Source organism: Labeo rohita, unplaced genomic scaffold, assembly GCF_022985175.1.
Source record: "Labeo rohita strain BAU-BD-2019 unplaced genomic scaffold, IGBB_LRoh.1.0 scaffold_437, whole genome shotgun sequence".
NCBI classification, from domain to species: Eukaryota; Metazoa; Chordata; class Actinopteri; order Cypriniformes; family Cyprinidae; genus Labeo; species Labeo rohita.
Genome location: NW_026129355.1, coordinates 32699 through 56238, shown reverse-complemented (window position 1 = coordinate 56238; position 23540 = coordinate 32699). Strand labels below are relative to the sequence as shown.

The following is a 23540-nucleotide window of genomic DNA, read 5'->3' as shown; positions in this document are numbered from 1 at the left end:
TGACTCGTATGAACCAGTTCTTTTTGAGTCAAAAACACAAAGCGCAGCCCAGTTCACTAACTAATTCTTTAACATTTGTTTGTGAATCAGATAATTACTGCTTCTCGGCTAACTCAGAAGTCCTCTGAAAAATCTAATCCCATCCGGATATGTCTGAGATTTATCGCGTAATTGTTTGGTGATCCGATTCTCTGACTGCTCTCTCCACGTTCATCATGGATATAGGCCTTTTTGCTGTATCCGACAAAACAATAATAGCATGAAATCAATAAGAAGATGCCGATCACAGAAACTAATAGCAGAGTTAGGTAAGCATCTAGTCGTATTGCAGTTTCTCAATTGTTAACAAAATGTAACTGATTTTAGTTGGCTCACTTTCCCAAACCATTCATTCAGTGCTCAAAACAAAGACACATTTCTCAAAAAGTTTAACAATAAGTAAGTTAAACATTAAGTAGCAAAGCTGATGACACACCAATCAGAATCTCTGCATCCAACAACGGAGAGAGGAGAGAAATTAACAAATCTTTTACATCGGTATTATGCTTACAAATACAGTATAATTACATAGTACAGTACCAGTGCATTAGATGATGGACATTTCACTATTCTATATGTACAGTAAATTGTAGCACATGTTCTATACCTTCAAAAGTGTGACTGTCAAATTTTATTTATAACCATTTTTTTATGTGTAGCCCACTGCATTTTTGCAGAACTGAGAAATGACTACCTAGAGATACAGTCTTGTGTCAGGAGTAAAAAAAAATGTAGTTTTTTAATTAATGTAAGCATTTAAGATTAAAACTTTTGAAAGACAAATGTATGCTGGCTTGTCTTAAAGTCTTGTTTAAAAACATAAATATTTTGATCAGTTACATGTTCTGGATGTTTGCTAAAGTGTTGCTAGTTGGTTGCTAGGATATTCTGGGTGGTTGCTAGGCTCTTGCTATGAAGATTATATAGTCGATAGTGTGTTATTTCAGACATTCCCACCTCTGTAAATAACAGAAAATCAAACATTGTTTCCAAAACTGATCCAGTTTCAACGCTTTGATATTATAATATTTCTTTCTAATGTTAGGAAATAAACATTAAATCATCGACATTAACATCTTAAACTTGCACTAAAACGTCCCAGGTTATGTATGTAATTTTGGTTCCTCGAGGGAACGAGACGCTGCGCTGCTTCCGAAAACGCTAGGGGAACACCTTTGGGGGAACCACGCTCTGAACACATGTGTAATCAGGCCAATCGAAGGGCGATACGTCATGGGCGGATGATGTCATCGACCAGGAAGCATAAAAGCCTGTGCGACGCGGCCGGCATCAGCTTCGGAGAATGAAGCGAGCACTCGGCAGGGATGCCGGAAGGATGGATCGAGACGCAGCGTCTCGACCCTTCTTAGGGGGACCGTAACACACGAACAGTTGGTCCAATTATGCCACAGGGCAGCTCTGTGGACATAAGCGTCTAGTGCACGTACTGGACACATGCACTTAAGCTTCTGCTGGTCAGGCTCCCGAAAGGGAGGAGGACAGATAGCCTGGAGTACAACCGGCTGTGGTGAGGTGGTAGCGACCTTAGGGACATACCCTGGTTTAGGGTAAAGGAAGGCTTTGGTCATGCCAGGAGCAAACCCTACATAAGAAGGGGCCACCGAAAGGGCCTGCAGGTCCCCACCCCGCTTGAGGAAGGTTAAAGCTAGCAGCAGAGCAGTCTTAATGGTGAGAAACTGAACCGAAATCTCCTCTATAGGCTCGAATGGCGGCCTACAGAGGGCCTCAAGCACCACAGCCAGGTCCCACGTAGGGACATGAGGTCGTACCAGAGGCCTCAGCCTCAGCACACCGTGGAGGAAACGTACAACCAGGGGGTCTTTACCCACTGACATGCCACCGAGAGGGGCGTGGTAGGCCGAGATTGCCGCCACATAGACCTTCAGGGTGGAGTGGGATAACCCTGTGGAGAGCTGTGCCCCCTCAGAGGCCACACCCACAGCTTCCACAGCTCTGGGCGGGGGTGCAGGATGGTACCCCCCGCCTGTGAGAGGAGATCCCTCCTGACGGGAATCTCCCATGGAGAGCTGTCGAGGAGAGAAATCAGGTCCGAGAACCATACTCGGCCCGGCCAGTGTGGGGCTGCTAACAGTAAACTGACCCTGTCCCTGCGGATTCTCTTCAGAACTTCCGGGAGCAGAGCGATCGGGGGAAAGGCGTACAGACATAGCCTCGGCCATGTCTGCACCATAGCATCCAGCCCCAGGGGAGCTGGATGAGCTAGAGAGTACCAGAGTGGACATTGAGCATTCTCCCTCGTGGCAAAGGAATCCACTTGAGGTGGACCGAACACTTTCCAAATCTGCTTCACCACCTCAGGGTGAACCATCCATTCCCCAGGCCTCGGCCCCTGCCTCGACAGGACGTCTGCTCCCACATTCAGATGCCCAGGAATGTGAACTGCTTGCAATGAGAGGAGTTTGTCCTGGGACCACACAAGGATCTAGTGCGCCAGCTTGTATAAGGGGCGCGAACGCAGACCTCCCTGGTGGTTGATGTAATAGACCACCGCTGTGTTGTCGGTGCACACTAACACATGGCGATCTCTCAGGTCTGGGAGAAAGTACTTCAGAGCTCGAAATATGGGCAGCATCTCGAGGCAGTTGATGTGCCAGCTGAGATGGCGACTACTCCACAGACCTTGGGCGGGACGACCACTCATGACCGCCCCCCCAGCTGGTGAGGGATGCATCTGTCGCTAGCATAACGCGGCGACAAGGAGCTCGCCGGAGGCTGCTGCACCCTGTAGCTCTGGCAGGGGTGGCAGACTGACCTCACGAGGGCCCCGAGGAGAGAAGGACACCGTGTAATGCGGTGCAACCCACTCTTCCCCGGTAGGGGCTGCCCTCGGCGGTCCTGAGATGGCGTCAGGACCGCTTTCCCGGGGGGCCTCCGAGACTGAAGCACGACCCGTAGATCGGGCCTCGCGTTAGAGGACCCCGGCCTAGAGTGCCGCTGGTCTCGGTCCCGGGACGGGGGAGCACGAGTATTGACACTCAATTTTTGTACCCTGCTCACGCCCAGAGATCCGCGTTACAGGCTAACGGATCTGCCGGGTAAGGAAGGAGATGGGGGTCACCCGTCTCCATTCCCTCCAACAGATCCATTTGCGAACCTTAAGAGTGTAGCACCCGCTCCGCCTCGGCGGAAGCGGGACCAGCACCCTGGGGTACGCTGGTGAAGGCTCCCTCCTCAAAGAGAGCCTTCCGGGAGCGGAGCGTCCGCAAAGGAAGGAGCTCGCAATGCAGGCAGTCAGCCCCCTCTAGGGCTGACACAGCGTGCTCCGCTCCCAAGCAGACCACGCACATGCTGTGTGTATCCCCACTAGTAATGTAGCGTTTGCAGGGAGGAACACACAGCCTGTAACGCGGTCTGCTTTGACCACTCTTTTTTGCTAATTCTTTGCCCTTGCTACCAGACATCAATCTCAAAAAAAAGTTGTGCTAACTTGCATGAAAAACAGGGTGAACAGACAAACACAGAGTGCTCAGCTGAAAGACAGAAGCTGACGCCGGCCGCGTCGCACATGCTTTTATGCTTACTGTACCATCTAAGTAGTAATTTAATAGACTTGCATGTCTTCTTTAGTGATACAAGCTTACAAACATTTACTGTATAACCTGTTGAAGTTTTTTTTATATTGTTTATTGACATGGTGCCATGATGGACACTGAAATGTTATTTATTTTTCATTTTAAACAGTATAGATTATTACTTAACAGCAATACAATATTTGTGAACACAACTGTGTGTGTCAGACCATAAATCCCCAAAAACTATGCATTGGGGCTTGCTTTGGTGTTGCCACCCTTCATAGACCCCGTGCCACCCCTTTGCCACCCTAAAAATTATTTTCTAGATCCGCCCCTGTCTGCCACACATCTGGGAATGAAAAATGTGAGTCAAAATAAGGCCAAGCATACAGTGTTCACACCAATACATTACATGTAATTAAAATTCTGAAAATTAAGAAAAAAAGTATACAACTAGGCTGATATTGTTTGATCTATGATATTTTGAATCGGAAAGAATAATTTTACTTAGTCTTGTACAGAGACTTGTATTTGATTCAGACCTACCTTCATTTCTGTGAACTCCCTTGTAGAGTCCCGATGAGGTTCATGATGTGGGCCATGCAGTTTATGTTGAGTTTGGGAATAATGACTGAAGTGCAGCAACAAAAGCCGTCTTCATGTAGGCAGCGTTATCAGTGTCAAACACAATAATTAGTCTTGATTAGCAATGCTTTAGATACTTCACAACAGCCGGGTGAAAGTATCTTGCCAAAAATGCACCAGCATGCATAAGTAATCAAGCACTAAAATCTTCTCTGTTAAATTAACCCTCTGGGGTCGAAAAACGCGCCAGCGTGGTTTGTGGCCGTTTTTCTGATAACGCCAAAATGAACTTCAATTTCTCCGTCATTTTTGATCGTACAGATAAAAGCAATATATCAATGGAATCTGTAAGGAATTCACTTTTATTTGTGTACACTCATAATAACAACAACACTCTGTGGTTTTGTGAAATAAAGCAAACAAACAGGGTATGCAGTCTGCCGCGTTGTTCTCTGTGATCGTCATTAAGAAATGCGTCACTAAAATGAACTAAAACTCCACACAGAGACATGAGAGAGATATCTATAAAAAGCCTGATATGTCTACTTTTAAATGGAGTAAGTCTTATCGAAAACAAATATCATGTGTTAAAGTAATCTGTATGAAACCAACTCGATGTCCAGTCTTTCTGGTCAGACCTAATTATTTTTAATTTGATCACGCCCACGAGCTGCTTTCGGTTTGTTATTATAATCAGCCACGTGGAGGCGCAAGCGGCGAACCGCCCACATCAACGTCAACAAAGCGGGAGACTTCACTTCATTGTTCATGTCGGCTACTTGAGTCTTGTTACTGAAGAAGACGTGCTGTGAGGAGAAAGATTTATATTTCCCTCAGAGGAAGAGCGCGATGCGACGCACGGGGAGATCCACCGAAAGAGTAAGTCTTTCTTTCATTAGCCTACTTAAGTTAAAGTGAAACGTTATGAAATATGTTTCATTTCATTGCATCGAAATGTTTGACGACGCCAGGATGTTTTTAATGTTCTATAAAATAAAAATGACGCGATATAAAAGTAATAGTGTTTACACTGTAACACTGAATGACAGAGTCTAAGATTGTTTAGACCAAACTACTGTCGTATACTCTGTTCACGAATAGATGTTTATGACGTGCTTAACAATAGTAAATTAGTTTCCCAGACATAAAATGGTTTTGTATTGTATCCTACATACAAAGCATTCTTGTGTTTATGATTATAAATTCAAATTTATTTATTTATTTATTGTTTGTATAACAATAGGATAATATTAGTTTATTATTAATACTTTGTCCATGAATAGGTGTTTAACGTGCTAAACAATAATAATTAGTTTCTCAGATATAAAATGCCATTTTTTAAAGATAGTATAAAGCATGTGTGAGTCTATGACTACAAAATCATACTATATGTATATATTACAGATGCTCCTGATATTAACATGCTCACAGTTTTTTTTTTCTTTTCTTTTTTTGTCTAGTGATCTGATTCCTGCACCACAGATGAAGGCTACATGAAGAGTGCTATACCAACATCAAATGTTCAACTACACTGTTTTTTTATTGTAAGACAACGTACTGGACTACTGATGATGAGTTTTGTTTCTTAAATCCATGGAAAGAAGCAGCAATCACTTGAATATGAGGTATAATTTACTTGTTTCACTTGTTGAACAGAATCCAGAAAAGTTTTCAGGAATGACACAAGGTCTGTTCACGTCTCTATGGTTAGATCAGTGTAGTCAATTATGTGCTTTTGACCTTCATTATGTATGTTTTGATGATACTGTGTTGTAAATAAAATACAAATAGTCTAAAACTCCATTCTTTGAATCTCTCATTGTTTCTACCTGACAGTCCCAGTCTCATTGATGGGCCATTAGAGGAGGGCCTTTTGTCTCTCAGGTGTAGATCACTCAATATTCATGGTCGTTGTCACTCCCTCGCATATTCCCTTTCAGTCACAAAACATGTCTTAGAAAATTTAAATCAATATATTGTTTTCTGTAAACGCGTGAATGAGATGATTTTCACATCATTTTGTAGAAAAAACTCTAGCCTACCACATCCAGTTCTCAAAAGTCTTGTGGACTAATGTTCTGTATGTGTTTCATGGTCTTATTTCAGTGACTTAAAGATTTTAGTTTTTCACTAACCACGCATAAACGTTGTTTTCTCAAAAACACAAACATGTATTTTAATGTTGCTTGCATATTATTGTAGCCCAGTTTGTGCTGATTACAATGTAATCAGACTTTAGCCATTAATATGTTTTTAAGATACTGAAAAAAGCACAAATGTCAGGGCATGTCAGAACTTCTCCAGGGCCCCAAAACACCCTCAGACCCCAGAGGGTTAAATAAATACAAGCTTGCTGCTATTGGACCCACTTTTCCTTCCCTGCATTGCTGTAACAGATGTTTATGAAAAATGTCATTACTGAAACATTCATTTAAAATCTAAAGGAAGGTAATTTACTTGTTTTGTTCTTTAAACAGGTTATTTGGATGCAATCTCACTGCTCAGTCTTGTGGGAGTTTATCATCAGTTTTACAATCCTCAAACTCTGTCCTGAAAGAGCTGGACCTGAGTAACAATGACGTGAAGCATTCTGGAGTGAAACTTCTTACTGATGGACTGAAAAGTCCAGACTGTCAGCTGGAGATGCTGAGGTACATGGTTTTCAATCAAATAAATTAACAAAATATGTAGTGTTTAAACTGTAAAGCCTATGTTAATCAACATGCAAGCCGCTCATGATCCAGTGTTTTCAATGTCTATCTGAATTTAAAAATGCAATATCTGTTTTAATTAAAACATTTTATTTGATTGGCCATCCTAATCACCTGATCAGTAAATGATGATGATATTGATATTGATGATGATATTGTTTTTGTTGTTATTATTATTATCATTATCAGCATCTCATCACTAGAGAGAGCAAAGAAAGAAAAGAAATGACCATGAGTGCAACTCCATGAGCACATTCAGGGTTTATGTTACATGACAAAAAAAAAATAATAAATCCCAGATGTATTGTCTTGTTTCACTCTACAGGGAACCATGATTACAGTTGAAACCTTCCTTTAGTTACTTCAAATTAAACATTTAAATCATGGGAAAACACCTTATTATGATTGTTTTACCGTTTGGTCTTTATGTATATGTAGCCTACATTGTAATGTGTGGATTTATTACTGGTAATTTGGATTTGGTAATTTAAATACTTGACTGAATCTGAATTATAAATCACTGTGAATTCTGATTCACATTAAACCTTTTATACAACCATGATCTGTAGGTTGAGACAATATGTGCTCTGAGCAGCAGTAATTTAAAACCAGGGCTTTTGTTTAGTTGCACCCACATTTTACCCAGTTGATTACTGTATATTGTATCATAAGTTAAGAAAAATTATTGGTACATAAAATATTGGGTAAATTGTCCAGGTTTGGTGTTGTAAGGATGACGCTCTGTTTCTGTTCTGGGACTCTTGTTTTGATGTTATTTTTCATCCTGTTGTATCTGAGTTCTATTTTCCTGTGTTTATTTTTTTCTCTTTTATCTTGTTGGTTCCTAAGTATGTTGTCATTTGTTTTCTTAATTACTGATTAGTTGGTCTCCTTTTACTTGTTTTCAATATAGTTGTTTGTTTTATTTTTTATACAGGCTATGTGGATGTAATCTCACTACTCAATCCTGTGAAAGTTTGTCTTCAGCTTTACAATTCATCCAACTCAAACATCCTGAGAGAGCTGTACCTAAGTAACAATGACCTGCAGGATTCTGGAGTGAAGCATCTTTCTGATGGACTGAAGAGTCCAAACTGTCAGCTGGAGATTCTGAGGTAAATGGCTTCAATAAAATAAATAAGTAAAGTGTGTTTATCAAATTGTAAAACTTGCGATGTAATTTGATATTATTATACAGTGTGGCACTATGTTTATGTTCATGCAAAAAGCTCATGATCTATTGTTTTCAATGTCTTTCTGGATTTGAAAATACAACATGTATCAAACATCTGCCCTTTTATTTAATTGGCCATCCTAATCACCAGTTGACTTGACATGTACTGTTAGACAGCTGTTTTTGTCATCCAAACAAATAGCTAATGTGTGTGTAATGGAGTGCAGTGAAGTGCAGCATGAAGAATATCTAATATTAACCTCTTAGCATTACAATAAAATGTAACTAAACTCTGAATGTACAACGGGCGGTACAGTGGAACGCTAACATGTTAACATCAAATCAGGGTTCTACACTTACTTTTCTGTTTAGTAGCACTTGTACTATTCAGAACCTTCTGATCAGTATTGTGAGATGACTCCTTCACTCAAAGTGATTTACAGGGGCTTTTTTTATATCTTTGTAATGCCATTTTTTCTAACTTCATTTAAAGTGTTGTTTTATGTCAAATTTAAAGTGTTATAAGATTTATCAAAATTTCAAATTAATTTCTAATTAGAATAAGTTACCAATCAAATGAAAAGTATTATTAACCCTTTTTACCCGAAAAGGGTGTTGTGAGCATTTTGAATACACTGTTTAATAACACCAAAATATAACTTCAGTTTCTTGTACTTTCTGATCTGGAGATAAGAGCAATACATCAATGGAATCTGTAAGGTCCTTTTGATTTGTGTACATAGTAACAACAACACTCTGTGGTTTTGTGAAATAAAGCAATCAAACAGGGTACTGCAGTCTGCAGGAATTGTTCTCCAGTTATCGTCATTAAAAAAACGTCAATAAAATGAACTAAAACTGAGCGAATACTTAAAGACAGAGACATGAGAGAGATATCTATAGAAAGCCTGATATGTCTACTTTTAAATGGGGTTTAAGTTTTATCAAAAACAAATATCATGTGTTAAAGTAATCTGTATAAAACCAACCCCTGTGTCCAGTCTTTCTCGTCAGACCTAATTATTTTTAATTTGTTCACAATCCCACAATGAACTAATGGACAGGTTTGTCATTATAATCAGCCACAGATGGAGAAAGCAATGGGCGAAACAACCCACAAACTGAATGTAAACAGACTGAGACTTCACTTCATTGTTCGTCCGACAACTTGCATCTTGTTACTGGAAAAAGACCAGTCTGGAGGAGAAAGATTTATATTTCAAACAGTGATGAAATGAATTAGAAACGGAACAGGAAGACCAGACCTTCATTATGTATGTTTTGATGATACTGTGTTGTAAATAAAATACAAATAGTCTAAAACTCCATTCTCTGAATCTCTCATTGTTTCTACCTGATAGTCACAGTCTCATTGATGGGCCATTAGAGGAGGGCCTTTTGTCTCTCAGGTGTAAATCACTAAATATTCATGGCCGTTGTCACTCCCTCGCATATTCCCTTTCAATCACAAAACATGTCTTAGAAAATTTAAATCAATATATTGTTTACTGTAAACACGTGAATGAGATGATTTTCACATCATCTTGTAGAAAAAACTCTAGACTACCACATCCAGTTCTCAAAAGTCTTGTGCACAAATGTTCTGAATGTGTTTCATGGCCTTATTTCAGTGACTTAAAAATTTTAGTTTTTCACTAACCACGCCGCATAAATGTTGTTTTCTCAAAAACACAAAAATGTACATTAATGTTGCTTGCAAATTATTGTAGCCCAGTTTGTGCTGATTACAATGTAATCAAACTTCAGCCATTAATATGTTTTTTAGATACTGAAAAAAGCACAAATGTCAGGGCATGTCACAACTTCTCCAGGGTGCCAAAACACCCTCAGACCCCAGAGAGTTAACAAAATTAATTTTCACTACAGAGGTGCAAAGAAGAACATAAAAGTGGGACGTAGGTGTGTTTACAGACATTCCCTTTCACGCGTACGATCACACGTATAGCCTTACAGCCATTCATGGCTGGTCCCTGGAACGTACGATCACACCGGTGTGATTCGAACGTTCAGTGCGTCACGTGATCAACTGCTGAATTCAAATCTGCTTTGGCTGGCGCTGAGCCAGATCGGACGTGCTGAGCGCTTGTCATATTATCGCAACTATTCCGTGTTTTCAACCATATAATGCTTATTTTAGGTTCCAGACATTTAAATACACATAAGTCAATGTAAAACGATGCATTTATAGTTAGCAAAATACACGCCGATGTCTATGGCAGCGGCAATAATGATCCTTACAAATGTTATCTGACGACATGTTTTATTGATATCATATACACATTGTGTAGGTAACTATAAAGTTTACTCTGCTCTTCTCCAAGCTCACCAGAGACTTACTTTAATGTTTTTCGGGAGGAGAGGATGAATTTGCGTTTAGTAAATCCCACAGCTCAGATTCAGCGTGAACTAACATGGCGGCGCCCATCACCTGGTGTAGATCAACTAACGCAGTCATTCTAAAAGTGTTTAAACCTCCAAATACATTTACTTGCACATATTTCAGAATCGGAATATCAGACATTTCATAATACAGTGAGCACATTTGTGAATATTAATAATAAAAAGGGAAAAACTATATAAAAGTGATACCTGTGTCATACAGCGCTATTGTGGCTGCGTTGTGTCACGTGACAAACACGACGCATCGCCATGGAAACAATAAGGCTATACGTTCTAAATAACGGTTGCCTAAAAAAAACTCACTCTGGGGGTGCAGCTAGAATATTTTAAAATCACGTGAAAGGGTTAATGAGGCTCAGAGGTGACATGATGTGGCTCAGAGGTGACAAATATTGTTTCTATAAATATTAAATGATGGTACTTTATAAATGAAATTAAAACTGCCTGCAGGTGGTGTCAAGTCACTGATTTTATCATTGAATCATTCATTCAGTTGATTCCTTTAAAAAGCTGATTCATTCAGGAAAGGATGGATGTCTTAATGAATGGGTAACTGAATCATTGACTCATTGAATCAGTAACTTACTGGAAACACTGTTGTCAGTAAGTTACTGTAATTAGAATTTACAGTAGCAAACTGTTTTTAATTTACAGTTGCAAACTGTAAAATACTAACAGTCAAATACTATAAAAAAAGTCAAATTCATCAGTATACTACTGTAATTCATTCATTTTAATATAGATTTCAGTAGATTTTATATTTTTTATATTGAATTCATTTAAATTTATTTTATTTTTACTCTACATAGGTACTACTGGCATTCAATTAAAACAGAAACATAATGGAGAAAAAGACATGCAGCCAAAGAATACACAGCCATCTGCCAAACCTACAACCTTTTGGCTACTGGCCAACATTATACTAACACCTGAACAAAATTTCACAATAGTTAACCTAACGTTAATATAAGATAAGCGTTAAAACTTATTTTAATTCGGTAACTTAATGTAATAAGCTGACAAAAGCAGTTTAAAACTACAGCACAGTTTACTATAGTAAAGTTTGTAACTGCCATGTTGACGGGTAAATATTATTAGGTTAAACTGGTGTGCAAAAATCTGACAAACACTGACAAATGTATATATATTTTTACCTTACTCGCTTGTCTTAATCTTTCTTAAATTGCATCGACACACAGTGTAGACGTTCTCCGGAGCTCTTTCACGGGTTCATCCCCGGACGAGTGGCGCGGCGCAGCGCGACTCTACAAAAGACAATGTAGAACCCATTAAATATACTATCTACAGTGGATGCTTACAGCAAAGTAATGCCCCGTATATTTCTGACTTACAGATGTACTTCAAGTGCTCGCACTGTGTCTGACATGAAGGACAAACGGATTTCCAATCATTACAAGCGATGCAACACATCCAGTGTAGTCCGTCTCAAGCTGTTGTGGCATTGTAGACACGGTGTAGGGCAAATCATGTCAAGCCAAATATAATAAATAAGGAAAATTAAACGACCTCAATAGAACACCGCCAATGAGGCTGCTACAGCAAATACAGTAGTATACAGCAATTTTAAAAAATACAGTAAGGTCTGTATGTGCGGTCTGATGTCACAAATAATTCCCATAATGCAATAGTTATTACAGTTATTTACTGCAAATCTACAGTGTTAATATATCTGCAGTATTATACTGGGTGATGTACAGTTAATAACTGTAGAAATTGCAGAGATGTCTAACAGTGCAGACAAAGTCATTTAATATTAACTTCTTGTTTATTGAACTTTGTATTAAATCAATATTAGATTTGCAAACTCCCTTAATAGTTCATAAAAGTTGTCACCCATCTTAGTTTATCATGATCTCACAAAGTTAGATTTTAATTAATGAAGCTCCCTACACTGCACAGTGAATCTCTTATGCACACCCTGTCTACACTTAGTTTGTTATAATGAGAGAAATGAGATTTGTGAGCTTGCATAACTCAGCACTGAACTCTTGTTTTGAGCAGAGTGGATTCTGATTAACACTGTGTTCAAGGAATGAGATATGAGAAATGTCTGTGATACATTACCTAACACTGCAAAAAAGTGCTGAAAGTAGAAACCTTTGAAGCTCCCCTGTGTGCAAACACAAATATACTGATCAAGTCAGTCACACTGGTGCTCCTAAATATTTTTACATGGTACTTAGTAGTTGCTTACTACACTGTAAAAAATTACCGTGAATTTAACAGTAAAAATACTGTAAAAATGCTACAGTAAAATGCTGTTAGATCCTGTTAAATGGTTAACGGTAAAAGGCCGTAAAATTTACAGTGAACAGTGAAATTTACAGTAAACATTGTACCGTGACATTCCCAGAATTCCCTGTGTTACATTTTTTTTTATTAAATGTGATGGTTTTTTGTTGAAATAACCATTTTTTCTTAGTTTTTTCTTAGCTGTTTTGTACATTAGGGTTGTATGTTACATCTGATGTTGTTAAATTAATGTTTATGCATTATTTCAGTTTCATGTCTGTTACCATGATGGTGTTTAGTGTTTGTGTGAATGACACTTTGCACCTTCTATATATGTTAATTTTTAAAAGCTGTTTGTGATGGGCTTTGGTTCGTCATTTGACTTTATCATCACCACCTGCTTTTGGTGGTCATCAGTGTATTACAAAAGTACACAAAATATTTCAGTACTTCAATAGGTTGGTACATTAACATTATATCAGTTAATGAAATTACAGTATTTACCTGTAAATTTAAGCGAAAACCGCAAAACACAAAATGTTGCTACCGTATTTTTTCCGGTAAAATTCTGGCAACCACAGCTGCCAGTTTTTTACCGTAAATTTTATGGAATATTTTTTACAGTGTACTAACTACATGCAGTAGTTTTTGCAGTAGTTTTTAGTCACAAATGTGACTGAAATGGTTGCACTGTATAGCCCTGCAAATCAGTATACAGAAATTACAAATTTACCTTAAACTCTAGTGTTACGGCGCCAACCTCACCATCACTTAGCTGAGAGTGCTCTGTGATTCTCACATATGAGCAAGAGTGTCTTACACACCACATAGACCTGACATGCAACATGTAAATAATATGCATTTGTTGCATTTTCTTGTCAAAAATAGAGTTATTTTGGAATAAGTCAGCCTTTAAAGGGATAGTTCACCCAAAAATGAAAATTTGATTTTAATTAAGTTTATCTGCTTACCTCCAGGGCATCCAAGATGTAGGTGGCTTTGTTTCTTCAGTAGAACACAAACAAAGATTTTTAACTCAAACCGTTGCAGTCTGTCAGTCATATAATGACAATCAATGGCTACCAAATCTTTGAGAGTAAAAAAAAACATACACAAACAAAACCAAATTAAACCCTGCGACTCGCGTGGACACTGGTGTCCTAAGACATGAAACGACCAGTTTCTGCGGGAAACTGAACAGTATTTATATCATTTTTACCTCTGATTCACCGCTGTTTTTTAACGTGATTAATACAAATTTAAAAAAATGTAGAAAATGACATCAAATAGATGAAAAAATAAAGTTATATTAAACTGTTTTTAAGTGATGTTTTTCCAGTAACACTGGTAACACAACTCCATTGGACAGCATTTCCATCATATGATTTATAATGTGTACATGACATTTCATATTTTTTTCCATATACATTTGTTTATAACACAACCATATATGAATAATTTATGACTAAAATGTGTGATAGAGATTTGTCTGATTGTCACATGGACTATTGCTGTGTTTCAGATTGTCTGGCTGTATGGTGACAGAGAAAGGCTGTCGTTATGTGTTTTCAGCTCTGAGTTCAAACCCCTCACACCTGAGAGAGCTGGATCTGAGCTACAATCACCCAGGAGATTCAGGAGTCAAACTACTCACTGAAAAACAGTTGGATTCAACCTGCTCACTGGACAAACTCAAGTATGTCTAGCAGGAAAATTTTAGACTTTTCTATTTCAACTCTTCAGTGACTATGTGCTATATATATATTTACTGTACACGAGGTCATATTTATATATTTTACGTACACACACGCATTTATATACTATGTGGAAGTCTTAGGCTACTAGTATTTTCACCAGCTAAAAAAATGGTTTAATGTGTTATTTCTATCTTTTGCTGTAGTGTGTCAGTATAAAATATCAGTTTACATTTCCAAACATTCATTTTGTCATTAATTGTAATAATCCATTGAAATTTTTGCTTGCACAAGGAGTCTGACAACAGCCAGTCTCCACACAGAGAACTATACATATATATAATATATAGATATACATATAGATATATATATATTTATATATTACATATACACCCCACTCACGACTAGGCCTGTCGTGATTATTAAATAACCGTCTGATCGCGGTTATTTCATCTAACTGCGGTCAATTCAGACAACCGCGATTATTGTGCACAGAGGCATTGTGTTTTGTTTATGTTTGTTCATCCTGCTTAACAGAGTGCGTGCTGTCTGTGTTGCCATTATCACTCATAACAAGCGCATTTTGGGTCACTATATGTTGGTATTATTTTTAGCATAAAGCATTTGGATATACTTCATTTTTTTATGGTTTCTACCAAGATCTGGCAACACAAGCGAGTCAAGGCTCTTGTTGCTCTGGTACTTCTTTCCCTGTGAATTACCCATGGACTCACCACACATACTACAGAAGAGAGACACATCTATGCACATTAAAAGCCTCATTAACAACTAGTTGCTTAGTTCGGTTTTGCACACATGCATTAAAGCCAGAGTCCAACCCGAGGTTTTCCCCCCTTCTACTAAAACAGCTTATACTACTATTTCAGCTATTCTGTTTTGTATGTAATGGCAAAGTGATAATATTTTGTTTCATTTTTTTTATTAAGTTAATTTAGAAAACTTTTTCTAATGTTTTGTTTAAATATTTGATTTTGTTTTAAAAGTAACAAACAACGGCCAGCGGAAGACTGTTCTGTTTGATCCATTTGCCTTCTCAAATCATCACAACTTGCCTAAAATAAAAATCTATATATGTAAAATCAGTTCAAGTATATAACAATACTATTTTAAACATTAAACTTAGATAAATGTACGCTATTAGGCACATATCCAAACATTTGTGTGGAGAGTGGAAGCTGAAGTGCGCTTTGACATGGAGCCAGTGCAAACACTTGATTTTTATTTTTATTTATTTTTTTGTCCGTGGAAACAATTTAAAAACACTTACATTTTTCTCACAAGGGTAAGAGTAATACATCATTCGGTACTGTAAAGGGTCTACCTTTATTTGTGTGCAGTCAGAATATTAACAAAACATTACAAACAGTGATTTTATAAAATCAAGCTTTCTGCTGTCTCGTTCTTAAACGCGGATCACTTACAGCTGCGCTGAAGGCATTGCTGCTGGCTGTGACACTAAACACCGTCTGAGTCTCGAAAGTGAAATCTCATGTTGTTTTCACCAGTGTGGCAATTTTTTTCAGTTGTTGAATGCGGTTGTCACTCCCGTATTTAACTTAATTATGTGTGTACAGAATGCTATTAAGGAGTAAAAGTTGAACTGACAACCGAACTTAGCGGCAGTATGCATGTGGCCAGAATGGTCACAGAGAGGACAGAATAAACGCAATAACTAGAAATACCGTACAGGCACAGCAAATTCATTGTTCATGATTCTCGAAATATAAGAAGAAAAATCTAAATATTGGTGTGGGGGTTCATATGAATGTGTTTCTGAGGGTAACTCTGGTTCCCTTTCTGTCTTACACTCCGAGTTGTGTCGAGTAGTGTACGACACTAGCGGTCGCTCTTAGGAGCCCAAACACCTCTGACAGTTTTGAAAAAGGCCAGTGAAATTGGGTGTGCAGAATTTGCATAGCTGGCCACGCCCCGGACATCCGGGTATAAATAGGGCAGTGTGTGCATCTGCTCACTCGTTCTGTTTTTCAGAGCTGAAAGCCGTAACATTTGTTTAAGGGTTTGGTTGAAACGTTCCACCAGCACGTCCGTCTGCGAATGGTAGACAGTGGTGCGGAGCTGTTTTACCCGCAGCAGCCGGCAGAGGTCAGCCATTAGCCGCGGAGGGTGGATTTTATTGAGAACCGGTGAAAATAGGGGAGAGGTGCTCAATCCTGTGTGCTCTGTGCGCTGTGTTCCGTCTTCCTCGTGCTCAAAGTGTTCCGTGATGTGTGAGTGCGGCAAGTCAGTCACGGCTGCTGTCTGAGGCAAAGAGAGAAAAGAAGGGGTTACCGTTCTTGATGAGAAGTTCCTCATCAAGGCTGCATTTATTTGATCAAAAATAAAGAGTAATATAAATGTAAAAGTAATATAATGAAGTAAAATTGCAATATAAAATAAGTTTCTATTTTAAAAATAAAATTATTCCTCTGAAAGTTGTTTTTTTATCAGCAATTACTTCAGTTTTCATTGTCTTCAGTCACATGATCCTTCAGAAATAATTTTTCATTATTTTTGAAATCATTCTGAGTTATTTTAAATTGTAATAATATTTCACAACAATTTATTTAATTATATTTATTTATTTTTTTAGAACAGCATAGCAAGACCCTAGAAACTAGGACTGTGTTCAATACATATGACAAAGTACTACTTGATAAGGGTATTGATGCAGCTGTTTCTGATTCAGTTCACAGCAGGTGCACAGCAGTGGAGAGCACTTAATTTAAATAAAACAGTGAATAGAGTATATTATAGGCTACTACGAAGTTGAATCTGGACACAGAGGAACACAACTGAGGTTGCCTGATATATAGAGACGTAATCACTGAAACAGATTCACATCTGTAATATTGAAATATCTGCTAAATGTGTTACCTATTTTTGTCAACCTGGCAACCATGTGAACGTTCTCTCTCTCTCCACTTGTCATCATCTATTCTCAGAAAAGTGTCATTGATCAAGTGTTCATTTATGATGGAGAGACTGTATGTATGGATTACTTCCATTTTTGCTGTTTATCATTTATCAGTGCAGCTGTGACTTTAATTGATTCAAATAACAGTGTTATAAACTCCTTGCAGAGGAAGATCATGCAGCTCTTCAGCAGTTAAAATATTTTATTGGTAAAATTTGCAGGTCTGTGTCTGAATGTGTGTGTGTGTGTGTGAACTACAGTGAAGTGCATTAGTTTACAACACTTCTTATTTTTATTTTTTTAATGTAGAGATTGTGTTATTATTTGTGCAGTGATCACTTACCAGTAATGTAAAGATCATTTTATGAATATATGAGCTCAACTATCTGTAGTTATCAATGATCTACAGTATTCAGTGTGTAATAAACAGCTGTTTCACTCAATTCTGCTGAAATTCACTGCAGTCCCGTATCCAGATACACAGCCCTACTAGTAACTACACCATGTACCCTAGCAACCACCTTGTGTACCTTGGCAAAAACATAGCAACAGTCTAGCCACCACTCCAATTACCCTAGCAACCATATAGCAACACCCTAGCAACTACCCAGAACGTATTATCAACCACAAAGCAAGTAACTTAACAACCATATAGCAACAGCCTAGCAAGCACCTTAGCAACTACATAGGAACACTCTAGAAACCACCCTGAACATCCTAGGCACTACATAGTAACATCCCAGAAACCACTTTGAGTGTCTTAGCAACTGCATAGCAACCATCCAAGTACCTTGGCAACTACATGGCAACTTCCTAGCAACCACCCTTAGTACATTGGTAACTGCATAGCAACCACCCAAGTACCTTGGCAACTACATGGCAACACCCTAGCAACCACACTGAGTACGTTGGCAACTGCATAGCAAACACCCAAGTACCTTGACAACTACATAGCAACTCCCTAGCAACCACCCTGAGTACCTTGGCAACTGCATAGCAACAGTTTGTTGACTGTCTGAATGTGTGTGTTTTCTAGTGTGGATCATGGAGGAGAATCCAGGATTACAGCAGGACTGAAGAAATGTACGTCTACAAACACACACACAAACACACACACACACACACACAGCTGTAGTGATTGTTGTTGTGTTATAAATGTGTTTGTTCTTGTGTTCAGGGATTTGTTTTCTCACACTGGATCCAAACACAGCAAACAACGAACTCATTCTCTCTAACAGAAAGGTGACACGTGTGGATAAATATCAGTCATATCCTGATCATCCAGACAGATTTGATGTGTGTCATCAGGTGTTGTGTAGAGAGAGTGTGTGTGGACGCTGTTACTGGGAGATTGAGTGGAATGGAGATGTGTATATATCAGTGTCATATAAGAGCATCAGCAGGAAAGGATTGGGTGATGAGTGTTGGTTTGGATATAATGATCAGTCCTGGAGTTTGATCTGCTCTCCTGACAGTTACTCATTCATACACAATAAGATAAAGACTGATCTCCCTGTGAAGCCCATCATCAGTCGTAGAGTAGGAGTGTCTGATGATGATGATGATGTTGATGATATCTATAGAGTAGGAGTGTATGTGGATGTGAGTGCAGGAACTCTGTCCTTCTACAGCGTCTCTGACACAATGAGTCTCATCCACACAGAACAGATCACATTCACTCAGCCGCTCTATCCTGGGTTTTATGTTTATCTTGAATCATCAGTGAAACTGTGTTGATGAATCAGAATAGACTGATGAGAGATTCTACCCATAATGCTTTGAGCTGATGATGAATCAGTAAGAGTGAGATGTTATTGAGTCTCTTCATGACATTAATACTGCAGCTCAACTTCTGTCACTCAAATAACAGAATAAATGTGCCAGAAATCACCATATAGACAGAAACATCAGTGTGTATTTGTGATTTTATTGCTGTGACTCATCAACTCATTTTATTACAGTGTCAAAATGTCACAATCATGATTGATGAAGAACATGTCATTAATTTCTCTATTTTTTTGTACAGAAATAATAAAACAATGAAAAATCAACTTGAGATTTTAATTGATGTTTGTATCATGAATATAATCGATTCCTCACAAGACTGAAATGAGTTTCTGACATTATAAAATATGACATTAATCACAGCATTAATAAAATATATTTATTGTAACTGCAGCAAAGCTGTTTTAAATGATTATAAGATTTTTTTTAATAAGTGAAAGAAGCTGTCAGAATATATTTTTAAATATTTTCTGAGTTTCATGTTTTAATCACAGTATATTTATAGACAAAAATCATATTTTTATTTACTGTTTTTTTTTTTTTTTTTACTTTTTGTATATTGAATTAATATGAACAAGTATTATAGATGTAATGCAAACATTACTTTAACTGACATATTTGTATCAACACTTTTTATTAATTTTAATTGTTTCAAATTCAATTATTGCAATTATAACAAATCAATAAAAATATGTTATGATTATAATACTCCTGTGCTCTTAAATAAATAGTATGTATGCATGTATGTAATAATGCATTTATTAATAATAATAACAATAATAAATATTAATTTTATAAAAAAAAACTGAATATGAAAACTATGAACTATGAATAGTAAAAAAAACTGAATATTACAATAATCATATATCATTAAAAGTCAGCATTTTAATCATAAAATACAATTATTTTGTCTATTTTTATAATGTAAATTATAATAAATATTATAATAAAGTAATAAAATAATAATAAAAAAGCAATAAACATAACAAATTTATCAGTAAAATTAATTATAATTCGATTATTCAAATTACAAAAACAAAACTTAATGCAATAATACTTTAATATTTTCTTAACGAAAAGTCAATAGATATCTTCTTTTTTATTCAGTAAAAGCCAAAATATTATTTAATATAAGATAATAATAAAATAAAGCTGTTGTAATTGCAATAATAATATTGTAATAACATAAAAACTCAATATTCATTAATAATAATAATAATAATAATAATAATAATGAGAATTTAAATACAGATTTTATTTTATTTTTTTACTTACAACTACAAATTTTATGGATCTGTTATCATTTAAATAGTATTTATCAAAGCTCTTATTATTATTATTTTTATTATTGTTGTTGTTGATTTGTTCTAATTGTTATATTAAAGAAAAAACTATTTTAAGTAGTATTTTAGATATTGTTGCATTATTAAATACTCCCTTTTTATTTTACAGAATAGTTGGATTATTGCAATTGTATTTTTTTCTCATTTGTTAAATTGATTAAAATAAAAAAATGTTTAGTTATTATTTGTGTTGTTATTATTATTATTATTATTATTATTATTATTAAATACTGAACTTTTATTTTACAGTGCAATATGTAACAGTAATTTAAGAGTTTTTATTTATTTGCATAAGTAGAAATAATATACCCTATATTATAGCTTAATTTATCCGTATTTGTCATATTCTAACATGGTGTGGGGGAGCACATTTCCAACAAAGCTACATAGAATTCTAATTCTCCAGAAACGGTTTGTCAGGATAGCGGCTCATTCAGGTTCACACACATCTTCAGCTTTGCTATTTAAGAAATTGCAGATTTTATCAATTTTTGACATTAATATCTTCCAAATATGTGTTTTTATGTACAAATTATTTTCATCGGAAGGAAAGATTCCTGGCCAGTTTACATTATACTTTAAAGCTAACTCAGCTGTTCATGCCCATAATACTAGGCAGGTAATGGATCTCCATCCTCCAAACTTCACTACAAACTTCACGACAATTTTCAATAAGATTTAAAGGTACTCAGATATGGAATAGATTTTCTCATGTGGCGAGACAATGCACCTCAATAGAGAGCTTTAAAAGAGTTTTAAGAGGTTTGCTGATGAACTAGCTTGTGCAATTAGTTGATTCTATATTTTTCAGTGTATTTTCATTTTACTGTGAAACGCTTGTTGTTTTATCACTAGTATTGTCGTGACATATTTTTTGTTTGTTGTATGAGTTGTATTATTTTGTGTTTTGCATTCTTTGGCTATGTTTTATCTTTCTTTGGTGGAGGCTTTAGATAAGCCATACTGGCTTTTTGCCTTCTCCAGCACTGAATATGTATCAGTATGTTCTTGGTGTTGTATTTCTTTTTTTGTGCAAAAAAAAAACAAAAAAAAAAAAAAAAAAAAAAAAAAAAAAAAAAAAAAAAAAAAAAAATATATATATATATATATATATATATATATATATATATATATATATATATATATATTTTAAATAGTATTACTAAAAATTGCAATAATAATAATAATAATAATAATAATGATAATAATAATTAATGTTGATGTACATATTGCAATTACAAAATAATTTATCTGTTAATAACATAATAATAATAATAATAATATTAATAATAATAATGCTAAATATATTTATTTGTATGTCTGCTTACTATTATAACAATTACAATGCATAATAATTATAATAATAATAGTTTTTCTCTGATTTGTGAAGTTTATTTGTATTTGTAGAGTTTTTATTCACACACGTCGATCAGGACATTTGAATCACTGAGAAAAATCTTTTCAGATTTGCAAAGTGTAGATTTATTTGTGTCTCACAAACACAAGAGTTTCATCTTGTCAAACTCTTCACTGCAGGAGCACAAATCCTGTTCTGTCAATCACAAATCAACAAACTCATTCACTCTCAGTTTCACTGCAGTCAATCTGATTCAATACACATTCACACACCACAATCAAACTGTGACGTCATCGACAAAATTTGCTAATATCTGATAATCAACATGTGAATTCACAAATATTCATTCACACAAATAGCATATTTTCACACAAATACATTATTTTTTTCTTGGATATTTAGAACAAATTCTACAAATTAATAAAGGTTTTTCTTTTTCTGAAATCACTCACCATAATTTTTATGAATATAATGTAAGATGAGCCTTATGAGCATTTACTGTGGTCAGATAGTAATGTTTACAGAAATACCATAGTAAAGTAAAGGGATGTGAGAGTTTACACTACAGTAGTCAGATTATAGTTCATTGATGCAGTAATTATTTCTCTCACAGTGAATCAGCTCAGCTGATCTCAGTGCGGGACAGTCCTGAAACTGGAGTCTTTGTCCCGTGTGCTGCAGTGAATCAGAGAGGGACTTCATTCACATTTCATAAAGACTACAGTCATTTATAACATGTTTTTCATCTGTCGTCACTGCAAATATGTGTTCACATAATATAAAATCAATATTTACATAATGTGAGAGCAGAAAGTGATCTCACTCCTATAGTGAATTTCGCTTTCGCCAAACTAGGGAGGTGAACTTGGTCAATCCGCTTTTTCCCACTAGGATGGAGGCTCAGGACGCTGCATCTGTTGTCTCGCTGGACAAAAACTCTGAACGTAGATTATTTCTTTCCTTGGAGGGATGGAGGCTCAGAACGTGGTCATATCTGTTGCTGCCTCAAAAGCTGTAGACTCAGATTTGGTATCTGTTGTTGTCTCACCCTTGTGGGTCACAGACTCAGAACTGGTGTAGCTATTATTGTCCTTCCCCTCGCAGGACTCAGACTCAGAACTGAGGTTGATCTGCTATCATCACCGGATGGGAGACTCAGAAATTTGTTGCTCTGTTTGTGTCTTTCCTCTATAGGCTCAGACTCAGAACGAGGAGTGTATTTTGGAAGGGTACCATTATCCCTTTCCAATAAGGAGGAGATTGCAATTTGTCACTTCTCCATTTCCGTGCTGTGATTGGCTGGTTCCATCAGAGTGGGGGGGACACGGGGTGGCCCACCCTTCTTTCCTCCTGTGGAATTTATTTGGATAGTCCAAACACAAAGTTTCTCTGAATAAGTATTAGGCCCAATCCCAGTTCTATTTTCTACCCCTTTGCCTACCCATCGCCCTTTCCCCTTGCCCCTTGAAACAAAGTGGGCAGGGGAAGGGTTAAAAATGTTCCCCTAAGAAATGGGACACCACTACTACAATGTCATACGTCATCATACGTTGATACAGTGACAGTTTCAGTGACACACTTTTCAAAATCCCCCCACTTTCAAATTGTTTTGTTAAATTAATGTCTTTAGCGCCATAGTTAAAACGAAACCGAAAGTAAAACATGACGTGCGCATTCAAAAGCAATTTT

At 36.7% G+C, this 23540-nt stretch overlaps 1 protein-coding gene across 1 annotated transcript; it reads left to right on the top strand.

The window, feature by feature from the left end:
• The first annotated feature begins 2869 nt into the window (after nucleotides 1-2869).
• Nucleotides 2870-19459, top strand: LOC127160715 (ribonuclease inhibitor-like). Its single transcript, XM_051103372.1, has 6 exons — nucleotides 2870-2894; nucleotides 6736-6810; nucleotides 7827-8004; nucleotides 14260-14433; nucleotides 18403-18449; nucleotides 18544-19459. Exons 1-6 carry the CDS (start codon nucleotides 2870-2872, stop codon nucleotides 19101-19103), a joined length of 1059 nt encoding a protein of 352 aa, XP_050959329.1. The 3' UTR covers nucleotides 19104-19459.
• Nucleotides 19460-23540: the final 4081 nt, after the last annotated feature.